The following is a 22,840-nucleotide window of genomic DNA, read 5'->3' as shown; positions in this document are numbered from 1 at the left end:
TTATATATATAGATAGATAGATAGATAGATAGATAGATAGATAGATATACATTTTTTATGTTTTTATTTTTTTAAAACATGCAAACACTGCAGACATACTGAATAATAATAACAATTCTAATTAGAATAATTATTGTTATTATACTCAATGATGTAAAATACTAATGAGCAAACAAATTATGCTTCTTTTAAGAGTTCACAATTTTACTTTTCATTTTATGTAACTTTTGAAAATATTCTCATATATGAAATTGGTTGTGCAAACATTTGTTGTGCATTTTTGTGTGTGAAAAATGAAACATATCTGTTCCTATATATGAATAATACCTGTCTTCTTGCAGAGAGTGCGTGTGTTTGGACGTGTGCTTGTTGCGGGCTGCTGTCGCTTTAAAGCGTGACGCAGCTCAACTGTTGCCCCACTTTGTTGTTGAGCAGCAGCCGCGTCAGACCTGCGGGACGGTGCGGGGCTGGGCGCTGCGTGTTCGGCTGGTTCGGCCCGGGGACGTCGGTGCTTCTCGGGGCCCTCACCGCCCTCATCATGGAGTTTTTACTGGGGAATCCGTTCAGCACGCCGGTGGGGCAGCGGATCGGTGAGTTTGATTCGTATAAAGTCGTTACATTGTAATAATCAAACGCTTCAGTGCGGATCATCGTTATCACCGGAGTCAATGCACCGGAGACAGTCACACCTCTGTCCACCTGCTGCTGCAGGATTTTATCAAAAATGACCTTAACACGCGAGCTAACGTGTTAATGTCAATGTGTTTCAACAATAAATCTATATTTATTAAGACTGGCGGAGGAGCAGCGGGGGTTTCGGTGTGATTGACGCGTCAGCTGACCAATGATCTGTCAGAGGCGGGACTAAGAGACTCTGAGGCTCCATCTGATTGGTTGTATTTATGTCTGTTAAGCTGCCAATCACTGGGCGGGACCAAAAGTGGGCCATTTCCTCCTGACCCAAATTTGATGCACATTCAACTTAATGACCGCACATGTGTCTTCATTCAGTGGTAGACAATGAGAGTCAGTCACTGCAATAATCGGATTGGCAGATTTAATTATAGTAGTATTATTCATTGTACAAAATGTACATTATTATAACAACAACAACAAAAAAAAATGTATACACCCACCCCACACCTTTATATCTATAAATATATAAGATCCTTGAATCTGATTTAAGCAAGTTTACTATTTGAAACAATTGAAAAAATTGTTCATTCTATAATGTAAAGCATAATAAAAGTATTTTGCCCACAAGCTGTGTAACTAATGTCAACATTTATTGGCTGAGACATATATTGAATTCACTAACAAAGCCGACCGTCCAAATCAATTGCTGATTTCATTTTCTGTAAGTTAAATTTAACTGTAAGTTCATTTACTGTAAGTTCATTTAACTTACATAAATAAAGGACGTGAAAGGGTCCCAGTATTGATCCCTGTGGAATACCTCAAACCACAAACTTAATTTTGGGTCCAAAAATCCAGTGGAATATATAAACGGAAGTGTTTATTATAATTATGATGTCGTAAGAAACATGTACTAAGCATTCAAATGACAAAATCATTGTATTAGTAATCAATAAATGCCACAGTGAAGTGTTAATTACTACACTGCAGTTTCATAACGTTTAATATTATATATTCACTTCATTTTCACAGAGGCTGCAACCAGTTCCAGCCTGCCGTCAGAAGACTGGACGCTCAACATGGAGATCTGCGACATGATCAACAGCTCAGAGGAAGGGTGTGTGTGTGTGTGTGTGTGTGTGTGTGTGTGTGTGTGTGTGTGTGTGTGTGTGTGTGTGTGTTTTATCTGTCAGAATCAGGAACAAACTAGTCCTCTGGAGATTACATGCCTCTGACCGTTGAAAATTCTCTGATTACAGACCGAAAGATGCCATCAGAGCCATAAGGAAAAGGATTGTGGGAAACAAGAACTTCAAGGAGGTTATGCTGGCGCTCACTGTGAGTGTTGCTCCCTCGTCAGCGTCCTCATTTTCAGGATCATACTTGTGTTTAAGGTTTCCGCTAGAGCACGTTTACATGCTTTAATGGCTTTCATGATAGGTCCTGGAGACGTGTGTGAAGAACTGCGGCTACAGGTTTCACATCCTGGTGACGACACGGGATTTTGTAGAGGGTGTCCTGGTGCGGGCAATCATCCCGAGAAACAACCCTCCGTTAATCCTGCATGACAGAGTGCTCAGCATCATACAGGTACAAACAACAACATAGTTAGCGGCATAGGAGGAGAATACGTTGTTACTACAGCTGCTGCACAGCAATGGATCAGTGCTCGGCGTTTTGAGGAACAAGAGGAAAAATCATCTGTTTCTAACGAGGAGGCAGAAGCGTTTTTAATGTGCACCGACTGGGACTTGAACTCACAGCCTCTAGACACCAGTGGTAGGTTGTTATTAAGTTGAGCTACCTCACCAGTGTAGAATTTAGAGGTGATGCAGCCAACCAGCACGGTGCAGCGTAACAGCTGTATGTGTATTCACAGGCAGATTTCAAACAAGTGTCAAAAATTTGGTTATCAAGAGAATTTGCATACTTCATCTAGACAACATAGAAAACATCTGGAATGTCTTTTTGAAAGTTTTTAGGATCCATCAGTGAAAAAATGATGCTTAGAAATGCTCTTTTATCATCGACTGCTGTAGGCTAAAAGAAGGCTAAAAATTATCTTTTTTTCATGAACATTGAAACTTTATTTTGTGAAAATATGCAGTACTTTTTTACAGTACTGTTTACAGTGATATATTTTGATGCACCATGGGCTCAGTTTTTTGTCATTTTAAAATCTGTGTTTTTGTAGGACAGTATAAAGATGCAAAAGAAGCGTTTTGGTGTGACCCAAGCAAAAAATAGTCTCTCAGTTTTGGGTAAAAACAGAGTGATGGACTTCATAATTTGAACTCGGTTGGAATTCAAGAGTTTTTGTAATTGTGCCTACAGTTTAGTGAAAGTCACAAAGCAATAGTCCATACAGGTGATTTGTTATGAATTATCAGAGTTTTGAACTTTAAATAGTTGCCGGACTGCCACCATCAGGACTATTTGTCCCAAATTCCTGTTGTGGAAGTTTAGCACGGGACTGGACCTTTGAGTTGCGTTTGGTTTGTTTTCGTGCTTGTGAAGTTAGATTTTGGAAGAACAAATACAGGACGGACCGGCTGCAGAGTCGTCCCTAATCATCCTTGGTGTGGTCACGTTGCTCTGCTGTCTGATTGTAATTTGTGGTTTTCTTTCGTGTAGGCGTGGGCTGATGCATTCCGCAGCTCGCCCGACCTGACGGGCGTGGTGTCCGTGTACGAGGACCTGCGAAGGAAAGGACTTGAGTTCCCCATGACAGAGCTGGACGGTTACTCCCCTGTCCAACCCCAAAAAAAGGTACAAGCATGGCCGGTGCGCTCACTGCTAAAATTTCGGTGCTGTCTGTCGTCTTTGGTCATTCTTTCGGGTCATTTCTGTGCCTTTGCCTATCAGACCGTGCCTGGGAACGGGCCTGCTGTCACCTCTCTGCCCGCCGCGCTGCTCTCTTCCAAACCTCCGCTCATCCCTCCGCAGACCTCTGAGCTCAAACTGGCCCTCGAGGGGAACAATGCCTTCACTCCCAGCCAGGTGACGGTCTCTCTGCGCCGGAGACGGATATTTAGGAGCAGGGACACGCAACCTGCTTTGCTTTGGGGGCCACTTTTGCAAAATGACAGGATGTCAGGGGCCTGTCCCAGCGGCCCCATGCATTTATGTTTCTAGGATTATAGGACGTTTGTAGGATTTTGGGACATTTCTGGAATTCCAGGACATTTGTAGGATTTCAGCATGTTTCAGAGATTCTCCGAAATTTAAAGGATTACAGCACGTTCCTTGAATTTTAGTATGTTTGAGGGCTTTTCAGAAGTTTCTAGGATTTTAGGATATTTGTAAGATTTTAGGCAGTTTGTAAGATTTTAGGCAGTTTCAAGGATTTAGTACGTTTGTAGGATTTTAGGACATTTCTGGGATTTTAGGTCATTTGTAGGATTTTAGCATGTTTTCAGAGATTCTCCGAAATTTAAAGGATTACAGCACGTTGCTAGGATTTTAGCGTGTGTCTAGAATTTTAGTACGTTGGTGGGATTTTCAGAAGTTTTTAGGATTTTAGGATATTAATAAGAATTTAGGCAGTTTCGAGGATTTAGTATGTTTCTAGGATTTTAGGACATTACTGGGATTTCAGGATGTTTTTGAATTTTAGTACATTTATAGGATTACAGCAAGCTTCTTGGAATTTATCATGTTTTCTAGGATTTTTGGACATTTCCTGGATTTTAGCATGTTTCTTGGATTTAACACATCTCTAGGATTTTAGGACATTTGAAGGGATGTTTCTTGAATTTTAGGATGTATCTAGGATTTTGGGATGTTTATAGGATTTTTGGGATGTTTTTATGATTTTAGGGCATCGGGGCTTAGCTAGGATCTTTGTCAGGGATGCAGGGATCCTCCACTGGCACTTTTTTGATAAACAAACTCTATTTTGATGCTGTTTCATTCTGGCACCTTACATATTATAAAAGTGCAAAAATAATTCCCAGTGTCAATCGCTTTATTCATAATGTAAATTAGAAAATGTTTGGGTGGCCCCCCAGCACCCTGTCAGGGGCCATATTTGGCCCACGGGCTGCACGTTGAGTGTCACTGTTTTAGTGTATGAATTCGGTTTTCCTGTAAATCACTGGTCTGTTTCCATGTTGGCTGTCGCACAACTCCTCCACTCTTCGCTCTCCAAGACTAAAATCAATATTTGTCTTTTGTGAGGAGTACTCGCCGTGTTTCTTCAGGTGATGTTATTGATTTTGCAGATAAAAAAGCTGAAGGCGGAGCTGGGAGTGGTGCGGAGCAACCTGACTATGATGTCAGACATGATGAGTCAGCTGGATCCTGTCACGGTGAAACAAGCAGACATGGAGCTGCTGGAGGTAAAAACAAAACAGACAGACTCCGCTGTTATTCATGTATCTGTGTGAGAACGTCTCCTCCATCCAGACATGTTGAGTAATAGCTTCCTTACCTTTAACTGATCTGGTACGTTATATATTTTGTGCTGCATCGGCCCCCTCAAACCCCCGCCCACACATTCTTTGTCTGGTTGTGTCATTAGCAGTTATACACAGTATGTAAGGATATGCAAGACAGGATAGTGAAGATCGTCCCCAGACTCAGCGAGGAGAAGCTGATTGAAGAGTTGCTGGCAGCTAACGATGAGATGAACACCGCTTTCACTCGCTACCACAGGTTAGCCATGTTTATTATTAGGGACTGTTCTCTATTTATCAGAGGAAGGGGGGTGGCTTAATTTTGTTTTGTTTTTTTTTTAAATCTCCCCGAAGCTACAAATATTTTTCCTTTTGTCTCCCTGAGTGACTTGGGGGAAATGCATGACTCTCCCTTCACCATAAATTAGTTGTTAATTTCTTAATTTCTTTTTTTTTTTTTTTTTTTTTTGAATTACCCTTTAATGAGATTTAAAAGGTGAAGGCAAAATCACAGAGTTGAAAAAAGCTGCCGTTTTTCACTCTTGTCTTGCATGTTGGTTAGTTTGTGCAAATGGTTTATTTTTGGCAGAATTTTAAATGAGACATGCAGAATAAAGAGATTTTGATGAAATATCACAATTTCCAACAATAATTTCTCTTGTCACAGTTTCTGGCGAGGGTAACTGGTGTAACTTTAGTGATTTTTAAAGAAAGTATGCCTTTTAAAAGAAAAAGAAGAGAATTAAATGACAGAAGAAATTAAATTAAATCACCAAAAAAAAATCATTCAAAAAATCAAAAAACATTTAAAGAAAAAAATTAAGAAAAATTAAAATTATTAAAATAAAAGTTAAGGCCAACTTTTTTTTAAAGACATACCTTCCAAACTCACGGGACGCAAAATACAGCCATTTTAAGTTGTATGCCCCTCCCCAAAGCCAAATTAAAAAACGTAAAGTCCTTCCTGGTGTTTATGGTAATATTTGACATGCCTCCCCCTATATACACCACACCCTGCCCTCTATTAAATAACAAACATTCCCTTATTTGCACCTTATTTGTTAACACAATAAAAGAATGCTAATATTGATAATAATGATGTGTCATTTTGTTCCGCTTGCAGGTTTGAGCGACGAATACCAAACGGTCAGAGCACAGCAGAGAAGGTAGAAAACGCGGCCGAGATTTTAAAATCGTTTTTATTCAGCTCAACGTCATAATTTTATAAAATGGTTTCAACATTGATTTTTCTCTCTTTGTTCCTCAGAGTCACACATACGTCAACCTAACAGACCTCAATCTGACACCTGAGTCCGTCACCAACGACAGCGCGCACAGCCTGTCAAAATCTGCCAGTTTGTCCAGTCAGATGGCGAGACTCAGTAAGTGCTGCAGGCACACACACACACACACACACACACACACACACACCGACGTACTGCACATGCTCAGTGTGTGTGTGCTTATCTTATGCTCTGTTAACTTCTCGCTGTTCTTCTTGCAGGTACAAGTGAATCAGACGACACATTATCGCCCAAAACTAATGTTGCAACTCAGCAAAGACCAAGGTACAAAACTCTCTAAACCTTTTTTAATGACCTTAAGCTGTTATTTGTGACCAAAAAATCAAACTTCAAATGACTTACATGACTGGCTGGATTTTAGTAGTATTATTTTTTTAGTAGTACTATTTTTATTCAGTCATCACAAACAACACAGCAAGGACAAAAAGTACAATATGTATATACGTTTTAGATAACAGCCTAAAATAAATAATGTGTGGTGGTAATGACTGAGACTGAGATTACATTAAGCTACCCGTCTGAAGATGATGATAAAAATGATTTTTTTAATTTGAAGAAGGAAGTTTTACATCCAGTCACAGTGATTATGTTGACAAATACATCCGTTTTGGTTTCGCACGGTCTCGATTAAAAAGTGCTAAACACTACCTTAAATACGTACAAAGTCTTAGCTGAAACTCTGAGGTTTTATGTGCAACAGAGTACTGAGCTCACCAAGATATTCATAGTATTTAACAGCCTGTCTGAGTTTTATTATTTACAGGACGGAGGAGAAATTAGGGGGGAGGATCTGCTGACAGCAGGGTTCCCATAGATCCTTAAAAAGTTTAAATTCATTAAAAATAAGGCCTTAACTGCTATTAAAATTCCTTAAATTAATCTTTCCAATGTCAAAAAAATTCTCAGACACCAGAAGTAGGATTTTATGAGTTGTTTTTTATTCTGTTTATTTATTTGTTGTATGTAATGCAACGTTGAGTTTCCAGAAAAGCGCTACATAAATACAATGTATTGTCATTATTAACATCTTCAATGCCAATTTTATTTATAAAGCACATTTAAAACAACCGTAGTTGACCAAATAATCCTTAAAACGAGGGACAAAACAACTAGAAACTAGTAAAACAGGATAAAAAGAGTAGAAAATAAAACAGAGATACAGGAAAAGTCCATTTGGACGCTCCCCTTTTACAATATTATTTCACAACCTTGTAAAACGGTCCTGCACGCAGCTTCCCCTGATGTGAACACCAGCTGATTTACGTCGTTATTATGGAGGATACCGACACCGAGCTGCTCCGTGCTGTGCTGCTGTTGGACACAGACACAGAAATAGCTCGACTCCGTTAGTTAACCCGTTAATAACCGTTAACGTGGTCGTTCCTGTCACTGTGTGTGTGTGTGTGTGTGTGTGTGTGTGACAGGAGCAGCATCACAAACACTGAAACGACATTTGTCTGTTTTAAAAAAAAAAGTATCTGAATGCCGACTAAATGAACTAATATTCAAATAGCCAAATATTTGGATCCGGCTTTACTTCATCGAGTGTTATTGATGAATTATGCTGATGTTTTTTTTCAACCTAACACACAGTCATGCAACTTTTTCTGCAGCTAATTCTCAGGCATTTGCAAATGTTGATCTTTGTTTTGGAGTTTAAATCCCTCTAAATCCTTTTAAGGATGGGTGCCAGCATTTCGACCAGTTAACTGAAGTTTTTAGCTTACATGGCAGTTAACCAGTGTCCGAATGTTGTGTTTCAGCGAGCGGAGCGACGCGGCGGACGGCCTGGCTCAGGCGCAGGACAGCAGACTACACAGCGCTGGAACGGTAAGAAAACGCGCCGAATAATTCCGGTTTATCACAGTTTAGGTCACAAGATTCATCGTCTTTCTGCTTTTTCTGAGCTGTGATGTGACCTTAGAGAGCATTCGAAAAATTGAGTTCAGCTTATGATGAAAACCCAAAACTATCATACTGTAGAGCTTATTTCACACCAGCTTTAACTGAAACTCCGAGGTTTTATGTGCAACAGAGAGCCGAGATATTCATGCTATTATACAGCCTGTCTGAGTGTCATTATTTATAGGACAGAGGAGACATAGCCAGCAGGGTTCCCACAGATAAGTTAAAGTGAAAGATACTTTCAGGGACGTTTCTACAATTTGATTTTGTTTTTTTGTGTTGGGGAGTGGCATCCAAATAGCAAGAAAGTAGTAAAAAATTACAAGAAAATAATAAAAGTAAATGTAAAAGAACCAAAAGAGGATATGGTCAGAAAAAGTGATGAAATAAATAATTATAATTTGAGTAATTATAAATGGAGGGTTTTTTTTGTATTTTTTCCTTTTTTCCTTCCTTTCCTTCCTCCTAATTTTCTTGTCACCTTTTCAAATCTTTTTTGCAATTTTCTAGACGTTTCGTGCAAAGTTGCTTTTCACCTTTTTCCCCATGTTTTTAAAAGAAATCACAATAATTAGAAACGTTTAAAAGGTTTAAATGCTTTGGAAAGGCAGAAGAAAACTGATGATCTGAGTTTGTTTGTTTATTTCAAACAACAAAAAAGAAAGAAAAGAATTAAAAAACAACATAATTGAAACATTTATAAATATGTCAGTCAAAACTGCATCACTGTCTTGTGTTTGAAAGGGAGTTTCAGCTGCATCTTATGTTTATTTTACAAATTTTGAATTTGTTTGTAAAAAATTCACTGATTTTAAAAATTCTGCATTTCAAAGGTCTAAAAATCTGAAACCTAGCTGCAGGGGCGCTGTGGCCGTTTCAGTTAAGAAATAAACTGAATTACGTGGCCTGTAAAAGGCTCCTGGGTTGAATAAAGTTTCTTTGTCTCAGTAACTGTTTTCCTCCTACATCACCTGTCTGTGCGTACCTGAAGGACGACAGCCCGGCCTCCACCCGCAGCTCCTCGCCAAAGTTAGATTGGATGATTAAAAGGGGAATGGTGCGTCTGAGTCCTGGTTTTACACGATTCCCCTCCACGCCCTCTGTCTCTGTCTCCTGGTTTGGTCATGAGATTTACTGTCGCTGTGGTCTGGATTGCTTTTGCTTTTTGTTTTTTGATCTTTTTTGGGGTTTGGTGGTTCAGGTGTTGAGATGAAACACGGTGGTTTGCATGTTTTTATGTGGTGAAGAAGACAATGAGGTGTTTTTGGAGATTGTGTTCACGCCCAATTCCGAGCATGACGATGTTTCACCGTGCATTGTTGTCGTACCTGCCATGCCGGTTTTTCCTTTGTTGTTTCCTTTTATTTTTTTCTTTTTTTTTTTTTTTGTGGTTTGGTCAAATTTTCATAAAGTTTAAATATAAGTGTTCGTGTTTTTGTTTTTGCACTGACCGTCATGTTGCTTTCCTTCTTAGATTCCCATCAACCAGTCGACTGTGATGGATGATATTGAGAAATGGCTGGAGCTGGATGACGAGGTAACTGACTTTAGCTTTATTACATTTCTCCAAATTAACCCTTTAAAAACTGAGCAAAGTGGCTCGTTTTTTTTTCCAAAACAAATGAAGAAGTTAAAAATTAAGAGTAACCTAAAGTATAGCACACAAAATTCTTCTTCTTCTTCTTCTTCTTCTTTCTTCTTCTTATTATTATTATTATTATTATTATTATTATTGTTGTTGTTGTTATAGATTTTTAGTCATTTTCCATATAGTTAAAAATTATTTTTAACTTCTAAAAATGTCTCTGTCTTTCTCTCTTTTTTAAAAACAAATTTTCTAATAATTTTTCAGTTTCTTGCCAAGTTGCTCATTGTGTTTCTAGTCATATTTTTAAAAGGAAAAACAAACAATTTGCTCAGGTTTTAAAGGTTTAAATGAATTATAAGGAATTATTATGATCAAATATTGTGATTTTAAAACAAAATGTGTCTTTTCTGTTTTGTGACGCAGTACGATGACTTTGAGGACTCAGATGGTGTGACCAGTGAAGGTGAGCATCTTTACAGTTCACTTCCTTCCCAAAATACGTAGCTGTTATCGTCCATTATTTGATTTGCCATTCGTGCACGCCCACAGAATTTGAGCAGCTGTTTTATGCTGTATTTACTATATATTTGGTAGTTTGTTATAGTAGCAGATTTTCTCACAAATTAGGTTATCTGAAATCTAAAAGTACATGTAAAAAAACATATATATATATATATGCAAGACTTTCTAAACTTAAGGTTTTATCACATTGCACTACTTTAAATATATTAAAAACCTAATTTGTACCCATCAGTTTCAAATCTGCTGCTAAATATTTCTGCATGTGACCCATAGGTGGCATTAGTGGCTTAAGTGGGCACGTGGAGCCAAATACTTCAAACCTGTTGAGCATAAAAACTGTACACAGTAATGCTTTTTTTTAGTATTTACTCCAAAAGGTCTGCTGCCATATTTAATTTTTTTTTTGTTTATGTAACAGAACAAATAGTTTTGTTTTATTAGTATCTGTCTTAATATATTTATTATAGTGAAACCTTCTTAGCAATAAATCATTTTCTTTTATTCTGATAACAGGACTTTGTTATTTTTATTTTATTTCATTTTATTTTATTTTATTTTTATTTTATTTTTTTATAAATATTTATTTCTATATAATGTTAGTTTTAAAATGTTAGCACTCTCGCATGTTTGAGCCGCATTTTATGTATGAAAGGTGTTATACAAATAAATTATTATTATTATTATTAGCAGTTCATCAGTCAGGTTAAATTTAATTTTTTTCAGTACCACCACTACTACAACAACTGCTAGCCGCTCCAAATCAGTAACTACCATCCTTATACTTCTGCAGCTGCTGAAGCACATTTTAAAATCTTCATCCCATTTTTTCATTCAGTAAATTAAGTTTTGCCGAAGTGTTTTCTCATCTGATCCTGCTTCTCTCGCTCGGCAGAGTTTGACCGGTTTCTGGCAGAAAGAGCAAAAGCAGCCGAGCGTCTGCCGTCGTTGAGAGCTTCCTCGCAGGACACCAACCACTCCGAGTCTTAAGCTTCACCTGAAACCTGCCAAACTAACACGAAGCTCCTGCGCCGCCGGCGGAGGAATTTCTTTTAGCCGAATGGTTGAATGGCACATTTGACACGGGACCTAAAACCCGTGTCTGAGGAAGGACGTCCTAGCTGTGTTTCCCGCTCTTAAACTGGGGAGCAAATGTGTTTTTTTAACTGATAAAAATAATGTTATTATATATATGAAGGGCAGACGTTTTTACTTGACGCTTTGTGGAGGGGGGTTCGTCCGTGTGTGGGATGCAAACATTTGCACATTTTCTATGGTTACATTCCTGCTGATGAGAGAAAAAAGAGAGGATGCTGTTACAGACATAGATTGTGTATTATATTGCTGTGATGTATGTGTTGTCGAAAACATGATGAAGGGTTACAGACAGAAAACGCCCCCCGTCGAGGTAGCAAACACTAAGAGAAGCTCAGCTGTTTCTGATAGTTTGATGCTTCACATCGTTTATTGATGTAGGATGTCAGAAAAACCGTGTGATGTTTTTTACATCCAGCATTCCCCTGTGAAGATGTTTTACTTGAAGTTTAACAGGAAGTCGTGACAGACTGCTGTCATATATTAAAACTATTAACTGGAAGTCTGGCTGTCATTATTCTGATGTGATTCATTGGGTCCGGCGTACAGGATTTAGGACTATACTGGCAGAAATGGAATATAATATAATATAATATAATATAATAAGTATGTTTTCTTTAGTGTATAATCATCTGAAAATAAGAATCATTGGGTTTTAGTTTCCTTAGAACCAGATGTGTGTATCGTCCTCGTCTACAGAGATCGCCATGTTGCACCGCCATATTTCTACAGAAGCCCAGAACAGACAAATTAGACACTGGTTCTAGAAAGGGATATTAACCCTTTAAAACATGAGCCAACTGGCCTGATTTGAACACATGGGAAGAAGGTTATAGTCAGTCAAGGAATTAGAAATTGCTTTTGTTTTTTTAAAGTTACAAGAAAATTATTTAATTTTTTCTTTAAAAATTAATATTTTTTTTAAGGAAATGATCTGGACAAGTGCTTAAAAATATAATATTTCCATAACATAATGTTAAATATGGAATTATAATGATAAGTTATAAACATAGTTTTCTTTTTTCCATAGCTAATATGAAAAAATGCGCTTTTTGGGGGGGGGGGGGGGGGGGGGGGGGGGGGGTCAAATAAGGTAACTAAGGTCAGCATGCCTATATGTGGTAAAATAACACTGATAATTATTGTTTTTTGTAGATATAAGAAAATCTTTTTTTGTTTATATTTATATGTCTTATTTTTATTTTTTTTTTAATTAAATTAAATTAAACTAAATTAAATTAAATTAAATCAAATTAAATTAAAGTACAGTTTTTTTGGTATCAGAAAAACAGTGAGAGGAAGTGAAACATTGTAACAGCTCACGTTGGGCAAACATTTTCAACCAGTGGATCCTTAAAACTCCCTGAAATCTGATTGGACAAAATAAGCCAACGCGTAAGTGCTCTGCCCTCTGATTGGTCCATCGCGCATACGCCCACCCTTGTTGCGTGATGACGCAGCCCCTCGGCCGTACATAGCGGTTTGTCTTTCTGTTTGACACCTGAGACTCTCGCAGGAACAAACCGTCATGTCGCTCGGAAAAGTCACCCGGAGTTTGTTGAAACCGGCCCGGGGAGTCCTCCGGTCGTCGGCCGCGGCTCTGAGCCGAAGCTACGCCGCCGTGGCTGAAGCCAGAGCGGTGCTGGAGAGCGAGCTGGACGGGATCCGCGCGGCGGGGACGTGGAAAGCGGAGAGGATCATCACGTCGAAGCAGGGACCGCAGATCAACGTGGACGGCAGCCGGAGCGGTCAGTGCTGCTGTCGAGCAGAACCGGGACATTACTGTCTCTAAACCAGTGGTTACACCCAAACAAGTATATTTACTCATTGGCTACTTAAGTAGTAATTCTGAGGTACATGTACTTGAGTATTTTCTTTAGGGAAATACTGTAGTTTTTTACTTGACTACATTTATCTGAACGCATAAGTTACTTTTTCAAATTAAGATTTTTGCACCAAAACATAACAAGAGTCGAAAAAAACAAATTCACCGATCAAACAGTTTATAGAAGAGCTTCTGCACCGATTCGTTGATTTAATCAATCAGTGTATTGCTAGTTTTCTTCACTTATATATATCATTTTGAGGTTTTCTGGGTGTTTCTTTTCTTTTTTTGTGCAGTTTTTTTTATTTGAAATTTGAGGCATTGGGGGTGTTTTTTTGTCATTATTTAAAATAATTTTGAGGGTTTGGGGTTTTTTTTTCTTTCCTTTTTTGCCTGTTTGCTTGTTTATTTTTTAATAAGTAAATTATTAACTATCTAGTGATAAAAACATACTTGCTAGTTCTTTTTCAGTTGGCAAGTTCTTATCATGATGTTAAACTTGACTCACACTGACTAAAGGACACAGAAACTTGCAAATGTTGTGTTTTGCAGCGATTAGGGACTGTTGGTTATTTATGAGAGAGGAGAGAGTGGTGCAAACGGAGGGCTGTCAGATCATTTATGAAGCACTGGGGAGGGACTTCTGTTTTTATTTTGGCGTAGAGGAGGGGCATACATCATTTAATGGTTGTATGTTGTAATTATTTTACCTTCGAGGCATGTTTTCATGCAATTTTTGGTGATTTTTCTTCTATTTTGTTCTTCTTTCTTTATTTATTAATTTATTTTATTCCCCCTCTTTTGCACCGTCCCCTCCTCTCTCATAAATAACGAACAGTCCCTGACTTCCGGTAAACCGTCCACAAATTCATCAACTTTAACATTTTATTACATAAACATGGGTTTCGAGGACAAAAGAAACACAGTTTGTGCTAAATTTAAAGGTGCAAACTGCAGCCGTCGGTCTCTCCGCTGTTTGCTGTTCTGTCAGTGTTTACACTTCAGGATGAACCTTTGCCAAAATTTGACTCTGCTGATTTGTGAATGGCTCTCAGGCTTCAGGCCATGACCCCTCAGCGACTGTTCGATTCCTCTGGTTTGCAGGTCGCAGGCTTTGTTTTCTCTGTCTTTGTTCTCATATGTTGGTTTCATTGGCCTTTATGCAAAACAAACAAACGAGCAAAAAAAGAGGCCTAATGCGTATTGCTTGGTTGGTGTTGATTTGCAGCGACCGTTTTACCTTTGGTTTCATGTCCTCTCTTTCCCAGCCATATTGAATTTCTGTGCCAACAACTACCTCGGACTGTCGAGCCACCCAGAGGTGGTGCAGGCCGGGATCGATGCTCTGAAGTCGTACGGAGCCGGACTGAGCTCTGTCAGGTTCATCTGTGGCACACAAGTACGATGGATAAATCACATCTCTATATGCACATTGAAGAGATCATTTATAGTTTTTAAAGTGTGGTTTTATGAGGTTTTACCGAAGTTATTGACACACAGTAGATGATGGTCAGCATGCTCTCAGTTTGGAGAAGCAGACAGGAGTACCAACATGGGAGATAAGTAATGTACTGCTGCAGAGCAAAACGTATTTTACACACCAAAAAATCAATATATATTTAAGTATTTGCTATTTTTTTAGGGCTGATGCCAATACTGATATTGGGGAGTTACATAGTCCTGATATATATGATATATCAGCCGATATTCATTCTATCTTTGTATCTATCTATCTACACAATTTATTAATCCCTCAAATTTGATTATCAAACATCGGCAAGAATAACATCAGTGCACAGAAAGAGAATGTATATAAGTATACTTTATCTGTGAGAGGCCAGTATCGGCAGATAAAATCAGCTGACATTTTAGTAACTGGACCTCTGTGAATTTTTGTAGAATAGGTCCTCCAGTTGGTGATGTCTGTTCTACGGTATATTTGTCATGTTCAGTGTTTGACTGAAAATAAATATTTAAACCAAAATTAACCTTATGATATCCTCATATCTCACTTCGGATTAAAAAGGAACCTTTAAGCTCGACAGAGATAGTGATTTGATGCATACGTGATATATATCAGTATCGTCTGATATGAAAACAATTATCGTGATAAGACTTTTTTCCATATCGGCCAGCACTAACGCAGCTATACTGCAGTGAAATCTCCTGCAGGTCACTGAGTTCACCGTCTGTTTACAGGATCTACACAAAAACTTGGAGCAGAAGCTCGCAGAGTTTCATGAGCGGGAGGACTGCATCCTCTACGCCAGCTGTTTTGATGCAAACGCTGGACTGTTTGAGGTTTGTCATGTTTACACTCCACTGATTCAAAGAGCAGAAATGACTCCTCAGTTATGGTCAAAAAGGCGTTGCATTACTCTGGCTGCAGGTTCTGCTGGGTCCGGATGACGCGGTGCTGTCTGATGAGTTAAACCACGCCTCCATCATCGACGGGATCCGTCTGTGTCGAGCAAAGAGGCTGCGCTACAAACACATGGACCTGAGTGATCTGGAGAACAAGCTCAAAGAGGCTCAGGTGTGTGAGGACTTTTATCTGAGCTGCAGGAGGATGAGAAGAGCAGCTTTTCACACAGAAACATCATCACAGTGTTTTTCACCCTTAGGGACAGTTTGGCGCATTTTACGCACTTTTCATTCTTCGGTTTTTTGTTAATTTTGGCTGTGATCATGCATATGGTGTAAAATTTAGCAAGATTGTGTATTTTTGTTTAATCTTGAAATTTCCAGCTCAGCTCCTAAAATAAGTGTAAAATACACCGTGGAAACAAAACTGTTAAGTGCAAAAAATGCTCCATTAAAACCCATTCAAACTGACATTTTTGATCCCACAGCCATCGAAGCAGAAAAACATGACTTGTACTGTTGCTGGGTGTCATTCTGCGCTTTTGCCTTGGAATTTGTCTTTTTTATTTTTTCCACCTGATGACGTCTTTTATTTGTTTTTTAATGCCGTATTTGGCATATGGATAAAATACATGCTATTTCCACTAGCTGCACTGTAAAAGTGTAAAAAGTTGAGCGGATCATCCGGAAGTTTTGAATCCACAACTCCTCTGTGAAATCGTGGACTATCTGCTCCCAGAAATCCCTCATACATGGTCGCTCCCACGTATAAGAGGCTTGCCTTTCCATCATCGCTCGCGTAACACGCCTACGATTGGAAATAATGACGGCTGGCTGTAACAGAAATAAATCTGCTGATGTTTTGAACATCCTTTGACGTGCTTCTTGGATTTTTATTGTTAGAGGAGAAGTTGCTGAACATCACTTAGTGGAAACGCAGTCATCTCCAAATTGTGTTTTATCAACATTTCGGAAATATCGTTTTAAGTTTTATGCAAATGGAAACCCGCCTGCTGTTATCGGCGTGATCCGACGAACAGTCAGTTGTATTTGAGGCAGAGCAAACGATGATGAGATATAACTATAAGCTACCAGAAAAGGTTTTGTTCGGTAATTTTGGAGGAACTGACCCTTTCTCCTCTCTACTGTCATGATGCAACCAAGGGCGATCCATAGTTACGCAAACAGGATATTTCCAAATATTCAAGTAATGTCAGGCCAAGTCAAGCCATTTTTTTGTCATATGCACAGTTAAAAACAAGTTTGTCCAGTTAATAAAAATCCTTTCTGCCATTAATTAGACCGCGTGTGCTCCACTGATGATCTGTTTTTGTCTCCTCAGTCGTCTCGAATGCGCCTGGTGGTGACGGACGGCGTCTTCTCTATGGACGGAGACGTGGCCCCTTTGCCAGGAATCTGTGACCTGGCTGAACAGTACGGAGCCATGGTGTTTATAGATGAATGTCACGCCACCGGCTTCCTGGGGCCCCGAGGGAGGTGCGTCACATCCTGATGAAAATGCAAAAAGATGCATTTATTTTTTTAGTTTTTTGTTCTCAAATTTGTGTTTTATTTATCGCAAGTTGTTGGCAAAACATGTAAATTGTCTTCTGTCAAGTAATATTGCAACAACTTGGAGGCATTTTTTGGGGGGTGTTGTTTGTCCATCGGTTTTATTCTCGTGGACACAATATGTCAAGAACACTTTGGGTGAATTTCTTCAAATTTGGCACAAACGTCCACTTGGACTTAATAATGAACTGATTTCTTATGTGTTCATAAGTCAAAAGTTAAGGTCACTGTGACCTGCGCCAGTCTCATTCTCATGAATGCAAGAAAGCCTTGAGGGACTCTACTCAATTTTGGCACAAACATCATTTGGACTTGATCATGAACTCATTATATTTTGGTGATCAAAGGTCACAGTTGTTCCATTATTGTAAATGCATTATCTCATTAACATCCTGAAGCAGTTTCTTCAGATTTGGCACAAACGTTCACTTGTACATGACGATGAACTGATGAGATTTTGGTGGCCAAATGTCAGAGGTCACTGTGACCTTGTCTGTCTCGTTATTGTGAACACAATATATCAACAACACCTTGAGGGAATTCTTTCAAATTTGGCACAAACGTTCACTTAGACTCAATGATGAACTGTTGAGAATCTCGTGGTCGATGTAACTTCAGAAAAACTGTTTTTGGCCAGAAGAGGCCAATTTAATTCGGTTCAATTCAATTCAAAACACTTTATTCGTCCCAGAGGGGGACCCCCCAAAAACTCCCTGGAAGCACATCTGGAAAATCAGCTGAAATTGCTGTCGAGCGCAGCTGCATGCGCATGGCCAAAAGTGATATTGACAAGGGGTGCGACTCTGCGCCTAAAGATGAAAATATTTAAACAGGCACGCTGTACCATAGTGAAACAATGGTTTTGCAACACTTTTCTACCGATGCGTCTTGGTGTGATCAGCCCTTATATCAAGAATTCATACAGTAAAAAAACACTTTTATGTCCATTCCTCAACATCGTATCTCAGGAACAGAAGTGCAGACATTTGGTCAGATACTGAATCGGTGACTGTCTGGGGGAAGGTGTGTGTGAAGCGTCCATGATGAGGAGTTAAAGTAATGGTGATACTCTGTGATTTTCAGAGGAACAGACGAGCTGCTGGGAGTGATGGACAGAGTTCACATTGTAAACTCCACACTGGGAAAAGCACTGGGAGGAGCTGCTGGTAAGATCTGACTTTGAGGATATACAGTTTCTGGCAGAGCGTTAGATGAGAAGATAAATACCACTTTCATTGTCTGAGAGTGAATTTATCTTCTCATCTAACTCTTTTCCAAAAAAGTTGTGATTGTGAGAACAGGCTTTCCCTGTCTTAATGTTTTTTTCCTTCAGGTGGCTACACAGTCGGCCCTAAACCTCTCATCGACCTGCTGAGGCAGCGCTCGCGGCCGTACCTGTTCTCCAACTCCCTCCCCCCTCCTGTGGTGGGCTGTGCCACCCGCGCTGTGGAGCTGCTGCTGGCATCCAATGAGATCTCACAGAGCATGACGGCCAAAACTATGAGGTGCGTTTGTTTGGGGGGAGGTTTGTCGCAGGCTGACGCTGCAGGGTGCACACGCTGTGGTGTTACAGCTGACACGGCCGTGCTTGACTTGTTATGCATCTGCATTTTCTGTGAGGCGAGCGCAGCACTTTGAACGTTAATATTTGCAGTCAGTCATGCTGATTTAACTCTTAAGGATTGTTTGGCACGTTTTACAAGCTTTTCATTTTTCATTTTCTGATCATTTTGGCTGTGTTCATGCATATGGCATAACTTTTGGCAAGACTGCGTTTTTTTGTTTAATATTTGATTCCCAGCTCAGCTGCTGCAATAAGACTAAAATACACTGTGGAAACTAAATAGTTACATTCAGACTGTTAAGGTCAAAAAATGCTCCATTGAAACCCATTCAAACTGACATTTTTGATCCCACAGCCATCAGAGCAGAAAAACAGGACTTGTATTATTTCTGGGTGTCATTCTGGGCTTTTGACTCTGAATTTGTCATTTTGACTATTTTCCACCTGATGAGGTCATTTTTACCATGTTTGGCATATGGAGAAAATACATGCTATTTACATGAGGTGCACTGCCACAATCAGTGTTGTTAGTAATCATTGACATAATCAAGCTACTTAGCATGTTGTATATAGAAAATAATTCATTTTGGGAGTTTTTTTTTCATCTAAAACCCTAGTGGCATTTTGGGAAAAAAGCATTTAAAAGGGTTAAAATTCTGAAAATGAATGAATATTTGATATTTTATGATTAGGAATGATGTCGGTTAAAAAAATAAACTAAATGAAAGTAGAAAATAATATAAAATTTTAATCATTTCTTAAAGCTTGATTTTTAAAATTGCATTTTGTGTGTGTGATATTAAAGCGGACCTTGAAGGGTTAATTGGGGGAAGCCAAAATTGTGATCAAGATTAGTGTTCTATTAATTATGCAGCACTAGTTAGAGCTATCACAATGCCATCTGGCAAAATATATAATCGTTGTCTTTTTTAAATGTACACATATTATTGCACAGCATACGTGTTCATGGAAATAAAGCAGCAGCAGCAGCAGCCAGGAGAAGGAGCTGTGGAAACGTCTCTGTGTTGTTCCTGAGCTGAGCTAATATTTGTGCTGGCAGCAGGGTTAATCTCGATATGAAGGAAAAAAATTGTGTCTCACGTCTTGTTTCTTAACCGTGTTGAGTAACGCCCACATGCTGCCTGCAGGCCGCATTATGTAACTGTGAGCTACACCCTAATTGTTACAGGAAATAGACTGAACGCCTCATCTCGAAGCATTTTGCAATCTCTCTTTTTTCTGAAAAAAAAAACACCCAGAAAATTTTTTATTAAAATCAGGGAGACTGTTGGTTCCCCGCCCCCCTTTTTTTTATTTTTCCCAACTATTTATTCATTCATTCAATTTTATTTATTTATTTTTTAATTTCTTTCTTTTTTCAAAATCTCGTTATTTATTTTATCTTTTTATGTGATTTAAAGGTCTTCATGTTCATTTGTTTTTTGGATTTTTTTTTTTACATTCACATAAACCAATAAAAAGAAAATTATAAAAAAAAGGCCAAATTCTGTGACTTCCAGCGTAGCTGTTCCAAATTGTGAACTATTTACTTTTACTCTGACACACAAAAAGAAAGAACCTGATGTGTTTGGTGCATTCACGCTCACAGTGCTGCACTCCTCTAATTGTGAACATAATATTAATTTTTCTCTGCTGTGCGTTCAGGTTCAGGAACAAGATGACGGAGGCCGGCTTCACCATCGCCGGCTCCGCTCATCCCATCTGTCCCGTGATGCTGGGCGACGCGCGGCTGGCCTCCGTGATGTCCGACGACATGCTGAAGCTCGGTGAGTCGACCGGATCCTGAGCTGAGAACATCTGACCCGGTTTCATTTAGAAATGCATCATAAACGTGGCCCTGTTTACACCGGGTCCTTTTCATTCAGCTCTACGCTACATTAAATTAAAGGGAACCCACTGTGCTAATTTTCAGGTTCATACTTATATTTAAAGATTTAATGAGAACATGTTTACATGCTTTAAAGTCACATTATGTAACAATTCGGTTCTGTGCGCTTTGGCGCCGACTGAAGGTCTCTGAGTGCAACAACGCTGTGGTAAAGCGCATATAATAATAATAATAATAGTTTTATTTATATTGCACCTTTAAAACAGTTTACAAAGTAAAGCCGAGGCTGTAAACCCTAAAGTTAATAAAATAATTGAAGGTAGTCAATAATGCCGACAAGAATTAAGGCAAACAAAAGTAAGTCACAAAAGTTTAAAAAATACGGTAACAAAAAAGGCAGAAAAGACAGAACATTAATAATATAAATGATGATAAGCAGGATCAGGGCAGAAGAAAAGATAAGTAAAACCGTGCAGTGGTAAACGGACCATGTTGACAGTGAACGTTTGAGGCTCTTTAATAACTCGTCTCTTCCCTCCACAGGGATCTACGTGATCGGATTCTCCTACCCCGTCGTACCAAAGGGCAAAGCCAGAATCCGCGTTCAGATTTCAGCCGCCCACACAGACGAAGACATCGACCGCTGCGTCGACGCTTTCATCCAGACGGGCAGAAAACACGGAGTCGTCTCCTGAATCTGATCAACTCAGCTGCCAGAGTTAATACTGAAGTACGACGCGCTCGCTCCTGCAGATTGTGCTGCTTGTTACTGAAGACTCATGAACGGTGTTGATGGAAATATTAGTTACGTTTGTAGATCAACGGAGGTCCGTGTTATTTTTGTGATTGCTCGGCTTCATAGAGCTCTTTTGCTGACGTGTGCAGGTGTTTGTATTTTAAGAAAAAAGGGCTGCATTTATTACAATCAGCTTTCAGCTCATCCTGCCGAACCACTGGAAGAACCGCGGCGCTTTGTTGATGCTTTCTACTCAGAGGAAAAGCATTTATGAACTTTGACGAGCTTTAACGATGTTTAAGCAGTCCAAGGTCAGATGCTGTTTCTCAACACATCTTCTCCTCAGAAGGAGCCGACTCGCCTTTTCCCTCAAGAGACGCAGCAGCAGATTTGTACATTTTGGATGAAGAAAACTTAAATATTAAAGTCTGCCTTTACTCAAAAATGTGTTTTTTGTATTATTACTTCACTGGGATGTTTGAACTTCATTGTGCAGAAGGACGTGTGTGCAGGAGGAAGGAGGAAACATTTTTCCCTCACTCACCTTAAACATATGTTATGTTCCAAATTGCACACTTTTTCTTTTTACTTCAAATATTGCACTACAAACGACAACAGATCTATAATCAAGAGGGTCCAAGTTTAGGATGCATTGGTTTGGGAAAGTAGTATGTCTCAAATGTGTGCATGCGTGCAACATTATGTACTTTTTGAGGACACCTGCAGTACTGGAGGAAAATAAAAAACAAGTATGCAATTTGGGACGCAGCTTCAGTTCAACTTCTTCATGTGCGTGCATGATTTGTGACATCACAACAAAGTTATGAGACAGTTTAAGTAACTTCTGCTTAAGCGTGACATGAAAACTTAAGTGCACATTAACAATATTAATAGACTTTTCTGTAAAGACGGGGACATCTTGTGTCCAGTAGTTACATTTTTTATTTAAAAAAACATTCATAAATTCTGTATTTTTGAATGGAGGAGATGTCATAAAAATATCATAGCAGTTCTTTTTTCTTTTTATTTTTTTCAAGACAAAAATTATTATCCAAATAGTATTTTCCATATCGGAAGAGGAGAAACTGCTGGCCGAAACACTTTGAGATTTGGGACTATTTTGCTTTCATAATATGTCCTCTTTAGTAGAAAGAAAATGTCCAAAATACACGTTTATTTTAGTTCAGATGACTGTTTTTAAAGTTTATACAAAAAGAGCATATTTGAGTAGTTCATGTCTCATTTACACATAAAATCTAAACAAAAAAAACTTGCAATAGGCCTACTCCCTTTTTTATCTCCTTTTTATATCTTCATTTTATGTTTCTATGCATCAAAAACCAAAGAAAATCCCTTGAAGTGAAGTGAAAAACTACTGAATAAACCTGAATCTGAAGTGACCTAGTTATGCATTATGAACTGTCACTATCCTCAACACAAATGCAAATCCTGTCAAGAAACAGCGCTCCTTAAAAAACAGCGTTGC

General features: G+C 38.9%; 2 protein-coding genes across 5 annotated transcripts; both read left to right on the top strand.

Moving 5' to 3' along the window:
* Positions 1-438: 438 nt before the first annotated feature.
* Positions 439-11,946, top strand: tom1 (target of myb1 membrane trafficking protein). 4 transcript variants are annotated; one of them, XM_042505797.1, is made up of 16 exons: positions 439-590; positions 1,669-1,753; positions 1,896-1,974; positions 2,077-2,226; positions 3,271-3,405; positions 3,502-3,636; positions 4,860-4,976; positions 5,159-5,292; positions 6,157-6,199; positions 6,301-6,415; positions 6,538-6,601; positions 8,101-8,167; positions 9,234-9,299; positions 9,717-9,779; positions 10,254-10,293; positions 11,245-11,946. In XM_042505797.1, the coding sequence occupies exons 1-16, from the start codon at positions 539-541 to the stop codon at positions 11,337-11,339; spliced, it is 1,440 nt and encodes a 479-aa protein (XP_042361731.1). In that variant the 5' UTR covers positions 439-538; the 3' UTR covers positions 11,340-11,946. The 4 variants fall into 4 exon arrangements, with proteins under 4 accessions (XP_042361731.1, XP_042361729.1, XP_042361728.1 ...); XM_042505795.1 differs by lacking the exon at positions 3,502-3,636 and having other exon boundaries at positions 449-590; XM_042505794.1 differs by lacking the exon at positions 9,234-9,299 and having other exon boundaries at positions 449-590.
* A 973-nt stretch (positions 11,947-12,919) lies between these two features.
* On the top strand, positions 12,920-21,799 carry gcat (glycine C-acetyltransferase). Its single transcript, XM_042505706.1, has 9 exons — positions 12,920-13,192; positions 14,538-14,668; positions 15,469-15,570; positions 15,659-15,805; positions 16,976-17,130; positions 18,289-18,371; positions 18,539-18,710; positions 20,435-20,556; positions 21,162-21,799. The coding sequence occupies exons 1-9, from the start codon at positions 12,973-12,975 to the stop codon at positions 21,311-21,313; spliced, it is 1,284 nt and encodes a 427-aa protein (XP_042361640.1). The 5' UTR covers positions 12,920-12,972; the 3' UTR covers positions 21,314-21,799.
* Positions 21,800-22,840: the final 1,041 nt, after the last annotated feature.

This window comes from Plectropomus leopardus, chromosome 17 (assembly GCF_008729295.1).
Source record: "Plectropomus leopardus isolate mb chromosome 17, YSFRI_Pleo_2.0, whole genome shotgun sequence".
NCBI classification, from domain to species: domain Eukaryota; kingdom Metazoa; phylum Chordata; class Actinopteri; order Perciformes; family Serranidae; genus Plectropomus; species Plectropomus leopardus.
Note: the sequence above shows the minus strand (reverse complement) of the source record. Positions and strands in the feature narration are given on the sequence as shown.